The sequence below is a fragment of the Crassostrea angulata genome, unplaced genomic scaffold, assembly GCF_025612915.1.
Source record: "Crassostrea angulata isolate pt1a10 unplaced genomic scaffold, ASM2561291v2 HiC_scaffold_353, whole genome shotgun sequence".
NCBI classification, from domain to species: domain Eukaryota; kingdom Metazoa; phylum Mollusca; class Bivalvia; order Ostreida; family Ostreidae; genus Magallana; species Magallana angulata.
In genome coordinates, this window is record NW_026441906.1 from 1 (window position 1) to 8,694 (window position 8,694).

Genomic DNA, 8,694 nt, shown 5'->3' on the forward strand with positions numbered 1-8,694 from the left:
CACAGTGCACACTCTATACTGTATGTGGCCCTAGTTTGAACTTATTCTCATCCAGTCTGATTTGAATTGACAATAAAATGTCCGGCCGTCCAAAAATGTCGACAGGGTTCTTTGTTTTTGGATTTTTACAAGGTCCCAAAGCTGGCGCTCTGGAATACATGTTTCTCAACCACAAACGATAAGGAGGTCAACAACTTCGTAGTTATATACATTTTAAAATAACATTTTCGTAACTAATTATTTGTATTACAATCTGTTCTGATTTAAAACTTTAAACTTAATTGTTGAAAGCATGAACAAATATAAATGTATGAGCAATTATAATCTATTATCTTTGTTGTTGACTTCTCAAACTTACATGAATTAAGATAAAATGAAAGTTTTGACTTGATATACATGTAATTTTGATTCCAGTTTTAAAATACTCAAAGACCCCAGCAATGAGAATGTAATTAAAACGCACAATGTTGTATTTTGTACACTGATATTTGTTTTTTGAGATTCATGCTCTTTTTAGTCACAGGTTGTCCAGCGTAAGAATACCCGTCTATCTATTTACTTTCAACATTATTATTTCAATCCATATCAGCCTCATTCAATGAATAAACAGAAAATAATATCATTTCTTTAAATGAAGAGCAACAGTGAGATTAGCCACAGTATTCAAAGTATTGTGTCATCTGCCGGAATATTTTCTAAAAATCTCCTAAAACCTGACGTTAATACACATGGAACGTCCGACAAGTAAAGACAACTCGGGAGAAAGGAGAAAGGAAGGCAGATCAGTTCCCCCCTTTTTATGGATACTTAAGCACGAACACTCCCTAGGGCCCTGGGTATGGTTATAATTCGCTAACGTCTGTGTATTGAGGAATCAAAATATATAATAATTAGCAAGATCTAATACAGTAATTTAATTGTTAATTTTGGCAGTTTAGAAAAACAAACGTTGAATTTTAAAGAATTATCATGAACGGTAACATTTTAAAAGAAAACTGAAACACTACTACAATAGAAAAATACAAAAGTAGATTCCATTTATTATGAATACAGAAAACTGCTTCCGATTACATGTTATTATAACTTGTAACCTGCGAGTACCCATTATTGCCGAAATATACACTATTACTCTCTTCATTTAAGCTGTCATGTAAAAATTTCTAGGCAAATCTCTGCACTGTTCATTTATTTAATTTGATGAATAATTTTTATTTTATTCTCATCAATATCGACACTTTTTTGGCTAAAATTAAACACTGTCCATGACCTTCGATTCGGGTTCGCGTACCCATTATTGCCCCTCATATCTTTTCGTTATTTTCCAGTAATTCATCGGTTAAAAGTGCAAGATTTTGAAAGAATGTCAAAATATAAGATAAAATGTTAGAATAACACAAAAAATATGTAATAAACGCAATTCAATCATATTACATGTATAAGCAATATTCTTTTCGATGTCTCTGCGGCCACCTGCACACAAACGGAGGAGAATGTGCTTCGCATGTCTCGGGACAAATAATTAAAAAATTAAATAAATACATTGTTTATTTATTTAAAAGCTTTTTAAAAATAAGTTTTAGTGTGTCCAGTAAAAGAAATAATGTGTGTGAAAGTTAATAGCAACGCCTCTGATTTACACCGCAGGTGCGTGTCGATTAACCTTTTATCCGCGTCAGGTTGGAAACAAAATTGCTACTTACAAGCAAGCAGACGCTCGGTTTTCTTTCTTAAATATTGTGTAGTAGAAATGGTATCTTGTTTATTTTTGTCAAATATCATAACACGGAGGTAAATATTCTTCGAATTTGGACCTAAACAAAAAATGCCCTGTCATCAAAGTGGATTACAAGTCAAACATTCAGTACCATGAGTCATCGCACGGATACAAATGAGAAACGTTTTCGTAGGCTTACCTTTGTTAACTTAAAAGTGAGTTCCGAGATGTTTGATGTAAATTTTCTTCATTCCCAACTCTTATAGTGTCTTTAAAAGTTTATTTCTTATTTTTTTGGTTTGTAGCTAAAAACAACGAATAAATAGCAGAAATCTTGTTGTTTTTATAACAATCGGCAATAATGGGTACTCGGCAATACTAGTAATTAATACTTGCACGTTAATTTCAACAATATCTAAAATGGGAAATTACTAGCCACAAACAATAAAGAAGTACCAATACCGACACTAAGAACTACATATTTATAAAAAGTAGAAAGATACAAAGATACAAAGAGCAGAAATTTACAAATCAAATACAGGTTCAGGAGATTCTTAGAGTCTATGTAATTTTCTATAAAAAAAAAAAAGTGCGTAACAATTTTGAACAAATAACCGCATTTTATCTACCATTTATTGTAGACCCGTTGTACTTTCTGTTGAGTCTTCTAAACCAGATGAGTCAGAACTACTTCCTGACCTGCGCAGCAACTTCTCGAGCATGTTGCTGGTGCTGGTTACTGGGGACAAGCAGTCTTGTTCTGCCGAACACTCCCTCACAGGTGCGGAGCTTCCCTGTTGTATCATATCCTCGCTGTTGATCAAGATTTCATTAACACTACCTTGGTTCTCAAACAAATCCAGCAAAATGTTGCATTGCTCCGTTGTCAGCTCTATGACCTCCTCCATGTTCTGCGCAACAACACTACTATTCTTATCTGTTCCAAGAGAAATATTTTCTTTCGGGTGACTTTTTGGGATATCTTTTGTAGCTTGCTCATTTTTCTTGTTGATCATCATATGCGATGTTTTCTCTTGAACCTCAAATTGATTTTCGGCATGAAAAAAATCGAGCTTTTCAAATTGTTTGTCGTCTGCTTGCATTCCTGTGGCCATCTTTTTCCTAAGGTATTGTCGTAATCCTTGTTTGAGGTTTGGGTTGCATTTTTGTTCGCGAAATTTAGATAATTTATTCTTTTTGCAGCTTGGTAATTCTTTTTCTTCGGTTTGTTGCAGGAGGGACATTGTACTTTGCTTGCAAAACCCCTCTACCATGGCATTTATTTCTGACAACTGTCGTTTGGGCTTCTTTTTCCTGGTTTTGACGTCATCCATATCTTCTGTTAAACCGTATAGTTTGATTTTTAGTTCCAGTTGCTGTAAATATAAATGAATACCTTTTTCACATGTAAGGATAAAAGTTTGCTAATTATTACAATTGTTGATAGTCAGGTGTCCTTTAAGCTTACACCTTGTAAATTGGATTTTATCTATACATAAAGATGTCATATTTCAAAATGAGTCCATGTTGATCTAATTTTTAAAATCATTTTCTTTGTTTCTTATATTGAACTTTATTTGGATTGTGGCCCCACTTTGCCGTCCTTGAACATTAAGCTAACTGAATGTCTGTTTGCCATATTGTCTTTCATTGATGTAAGCATTCCTATGTAAGCTCTTCATGCTTTATCGAAATATTTCAATACACAGAATTTTAAATGATGAGAAGTGTCAAAGAAATCAGGGGATCCAAAAAAAGGAATTCGTAGTCTCAATTGTTTTCAATTCTAATGTTTATTTGTACAAGTTGTTCATTTATTAATATCAACGCTCTTTAACCGGCAAATGGTATAATCCTGAACGGTTATAAACTTTGTTTAGCGCGCTTTGTTGGGGGAAAGTGTCTGAGAAATGAGGATTCGTGATGTTTTGAACTACAGTACTAGTGCAAGATTTAAACGGTCAGCATATTTGCAAAATGAATATGCAGATCTAAAGCATCGATACTTCAAACTGCGAACGTGCTCTAGGTGAAATTCATTTCTTCTATCGATAGCAAATGGGAAAAAATGATATAAGAGCGTTACAGATTTAGAATATAAATCAGTTTGCCCCTCCCTCCGCCCCACTTTCAAAAACGATGCTACGTGCCTGGTTTGAATACATTTATAGCCTTTAGGTAACTGACATTTATTTCATGATCAATATGAATGCTTTCAAAATACTTATAGTCATTTAATAACAATTGATATGAAGTCATTATTTTGTAATTTCTATAGTCGATACAATAGAATAGCAAATATAATCTTCGGCTAGGTCGAATGCTGACCGACTCTTACTTATTGTAAGTTCATTATTATCCACCGAATTGTCTACCAATTTTCCGTTTTCCAGATTACGACAAAGAGCACACGGTTGGTTTGACTCTTGGTGTGACTGGTCTGCGGAGGATGCCTACTTTTCCAAGGCACCTGATCTAACTTTTAATTTTTGTAGAGGTCCATGATTGTTCTCTGACTGTTTTGTATTTTTTTTTTTACTTTGGTTTTGACTTCTGTTCGTTATCACCACATTTCATGCATGTACTTACAAAAATTCTGAACAATTGTTTTTGATTTTTGGCCTTCATAACTCGCTGGTTCTCCTCCAGTTTGTGCAGCTTGCAATTGTCTCTCTTCAGCTCCTTCATGAATTCCACGGCCGCCTTTAAGATAGAGCCTTTGTTTTGTTTGAGGTCACTGTAAAAATGAAATTTACTGTACCCATATAACACCATACACACTGTTACATGTATCTTTAAAATGACTTTGTTAACATACTGGTGAAATTAGCGAGATTCCGTAGGAAAAGAACGAGGGGCAGAGAAAAGATATTTGGGGAGGTGTTAAGGGGAGGTTGGTGTAGGATTGGTTACGACGATGGAGTAAATCTTCTTGGCGGAAAAGCACATGTGTAATGTATCTGGTGTGACATGTAAAATTATTCTTTTTGGTATATAAATTAAATTTGTTGTCCTCAATCGTGATAGAAGTGCCTTGGAAATTAATTAAGCTGCATTTGTTACAAAATCATCATAAACAATTTAAAAACATATAAACTATTTTCTTACGGTGGGATACTGGAAGGTAGAAGTGTGCCTAATTCTTTAATCCTGTCATTAATGTTATATCGTCTGCGTCGCTCAACTGAAAATAAACCAAAAACAGAAAAAACACCAATTAAATGTAATATTTTTATAAGTGAAATGTATAGAATTGTAATCGCTTCGATCCATTGCAAACAAAGATTTTGCTGTGCCCCCTCCCGATAATAATTGCGTTCTGCGCAAGCTTTTTTTATTTATTCTGTTTGGTATGATATGATGTTTTGTTTGTTATGACATATTGTTTGTTTAAATATGACAAAAAGCACATCCTCCCCCCCCCCAAAAAAAACCCCAATTATTCATAAATGAAATGATTACTCACTTATATTGTGGTTATCTTTTTTTCTCCTGTCTTTTCTCCAGCTTTCCTCTTGGTCCCACGTCATGGACTGCTGGGCATTGCCCTTTAGTGAACTATGGCCACTCCCACTGGCTATTGACGATGTTTGTGGATAATTCGCCAGTCTTCCCAAAGGACCGTCCTGAAATAAAAAGTTTCTAAACTTGTTCAGCGGAATGCAGTGAAATTGATTACATCGACTGTTTTGTTCATTGAACTTAACCGTATATTTTTTTTATTTTACAACGATTAAAAAATGAATAAGGCTCAACAATGTACATGTATTTGCTATTTGCTGAAAACTGAACACTTACGGGTGATGAGACAGATTGTTCCAGCGTTTCTAAATCTTGGTCAAAGGAGGCGTCCACTTGAACTGCGTTTATTACATTTCCTATCAGGCAGTCCACCTACAGTTTAAAACACACTGGATCAAGTTCCACAAGCCTGGATCATAAGCTGAATTTTTCATCATATACAGTTGTTTTAAAGGCATTGAATTCAAATTGATAGTTTCAAACAACCTTATTTGGCATAATATTATCGTTTTGAAGGCATTGAATTAAAATTGATAGATTCAAATCTCCTGATTCCGCGTATTGGTCAGTTTATGGCCAATAGTCAGTCTGTCGGTAAGATTGGTTTCTAAACCAAGGATTCAAACCAAATCTCAATGAAGCTTACATCATCTAGATCTTCCATGTTGGAAATGGCGCTCCGTAGCTCTTCCGAAAGAGGAATATTGTCAATATCTTCGCTAGAACCGCAGTCTACAATTGATCCTAAAACATTTTCGATGTCCACACTGCTACAGTTTTGTAGATCGTGGGCAGTTGCTGACGCCGAAGAATTGATGAAACCTTTAGAGTGATTCTACAAATGACCAAAATATTTAGACTGTCAAGGGACCTGCAATACAGATTTGACAAAATATACTTCTATGCCATTTTAATATAGAAAAAAAAATTGACTTTTCAAAATCTGATTTAATCTTTACGTTCCATGGGATTCTCGATCTGAAACGTAAATATTTTGATATGAATTTCATGACCTATAGAAGTCAAGTTTGCTATTTCGATCTATGATAAGGCAAAAAAGTTTTCTGTGGAAACAAATTCAAAGTAAGACTCCTTTGTATTTAGATTCTCATTCTATATTGAAGCAGTGCAAATAAGGGTGTTATACCACCGAACTGGAACTTTTTAAATAAAAATCCATTCCCGTCAAACAGTGTAAGGAAGACGCATCCGAAACGGTAAAGCCTGGGTATTAAAGGTTACCAAAAATAATAACGGTAAAGCCTGAGACTCAGACCAGTAACAGTAAAGCCTGCGATTTAGACCGGTATAAAATTCTAACGGTGAGCTTGAGACCAAGACTGGTAAAAAAAAAGGTGACCAACAATTATAATGGTAAAGCTGTTGATCAAGATCGGTATAAAATGGGACCAAAAATTCTAACGAATAGCTTGAGACATAAACCAAAATACAAGGTAACCAACAATTATAACGGTAAAGCTGTTAATCAAGATCGGTATAAAATGGGACCAGAAATTCTACATGTAATAGTAAAGCCTGAAACATATACCTGGAAAAAAGGATACAAACAATTTTAACGGTAAAGCCTGACACTCAGGCGGGTAACAGTAAAGCCTGCGATTCAGACCGGTATAAAATGTGACCAGCAATTCTAACGATAAAGCTTGAGACCAAGACCGAAAAAAAGTGACCAACAGTTATAACGGTAAAACTGAGACCCAGAAAGAAATAGAAGGTAACCAACAATCTTAACGGTAAAGCTGTTGATCAAGATCGGTATATAATGTGACCAAATTTTTCTAACGATAAAGCTTGAGACATAGACCTGGAAAAAAGGATACCAACCGTCGTTTTATGCTGTTATGCTGTTTACTATTAAATATGTTCTTTTAAACAACTGAACTATCTTTTTCTTTTATTATAATTTTTAAAAAGCATTTATCTTTCACTTTTTATTGTTAACAATGCTTCCGTAGTGCATTTTTTTCTAATATGATCAACTAAACTTTAAGTGTCACTCGAACAGTTAAAAGCAAGATACAGAGCTCACAATTCTTTGTTATGGAAACAAGGATCGTGTGATATTTTATGTTTACATTAATTCAATATACCGATAAGCGTTCATTTTCAAGCTGATTTTTCCATCTTATAGGCTGCCGAAAGCGGATGAAAAGATTTTAATGCAAATCGAACAACTGATTTTTAAAACCATTTTAAAATAGGTCAAATACCAGATTAGAACAAAATCTACAGCATCTTTTAGAAAATTAACAGACAATGATGGAAGACAAACGGTTACCGATGCACGCTCTTTTATCGGTTGGTCGAAACCTACAGCTACCAAAGGAAAATCACGGATTGCACGAAATAATCATATATATCCTATAAAGGACGATATGGCTGTTCCAAGAGAAGTCTTGGAAATTTTTCATACTTTTAAATGAACATCGTTTGAACCCTGACATATTTAAAAATATCAAGCAATAAAGCATAATCTGAATTCAGGATGTCTTGGGACAGACTATAGTTTTATCTAAGTCTTAAATATAGTACAAACAATATATTATGAAAAAATTATTTGCAGAATTTTTTACCCGGGGGAGGGGGATAACAAGAGATATTTTATAATATTCAAATTTGCTTGTCGGGAAGAGGGATTCAAGGCCTATTTTCAGTAACTTTACTATGTAATTTTATTTAGTTTGAATTTAAACAACCAAACCCCTCCCCCTTCTCCCATCCCCCCCCCCCCCCAAAAAAAAAACACGCATGGCTTTTATTACTTACATTGAGTACAAAATATGTTTCCTTACTTTTCAGAAAAAGGACTGTCCATACATGCCAGGATAAAGGCGGGATTCCAATTCACAGAGTAAATTTGGATTGTTATTATGTCAATATCAGAAAATAATGCAAGCAATTTGTGTACCTTGCCTTTATACAGGACACACCCGCCAAGTGAGTATAGTTGTACCTTAATTGTAAAATTAGAATAGTTTTATAAAGCCTTTCTATAAAAAAACGAAAGAAAAGGTGAGCCCGCTCAAATACATCGCTAACAACAAAATTCTAAATTCAATTTCAAAGGGCTAAATTTAAAAAAAAAAAAAAAAAGCACAACAAAAAATATGAAATCAAATTTTTAGCAATATGCACATATACACGAAAGGTTTTGTGAAATTCCATGAAATGGTTTAAGAGTAGCTGCGTTTTTAAAAAATAAATTGACAAAAATTACTAGTACCAACCCCCCCCCTTCCAAAAAAAACCCCAACGATTGACGGATGACGCACTGACTGACGGACGGCTCAAGCCCCCTCACAAATTGTTGCAGTATGGGATTCATATATTAAATTGTTCTGATCACAGACTTTTGATGTTTAAATGCATTCACTATTACAACATGAATCGTAAAAGAAAGGAAAAAAACCAAAAAGCAAGTCTGAGCTCCTCATGCA

General features: G+C 34.3%; 1 protein-coding gene across 1 annotated transcript; it reads right to left on the bottom strand.

The window, feature by feature from the left end:
- Positions 1 to 2,181: 2,181 nt before the first annotated feature.
- Positions 2,182 to 6,369, bottom strand: LOC128170155 (uncharacterized). The gene is made up of 6 exons (XM_052836104.1): positions 5,883 to 6,369; positions 5,513 to 5,608; positions 5,181 to 5,340; positions 4,823 to 4,898; positions 4,304 to 4,451; positions 2,182 to 3,090 (listed from the first exon to the last, which is right to left on the bottom strand). Exons 1-6 carry the CDS (start codon positions 5,898 to 5,900, stop codon positions 2,347 to 2,349), a joined length of 1,242 nt encoding a protein of 413 aa, XP_052692064.1. The 5' UTR covers positions 5,901 to 6,369; the 3' UTR covers positions 2,182 to 2,346.
- Between the last annotated feature and the right edge of the window lie 2,325 nt (positions 6,370 to 8,694).

Coding starts and splice junctions, on each gene's coding strand:
- LOC128170155 (XM_052836104.1), bottom strand. Junction 4,452..4,822: donor CTACCTTCCAGTATCCCACC/GTAAGAAAATAG, acceptor TCATTTTTACAG/TGACCTCAAACAAAACAAAG. Junction 3,091..4,303: donor AACAATTGTTCAGAATTTTT/GTAAGTACATGC, acceptor TTATATTTACAG/CAACTGGAACTAAAAATCAA.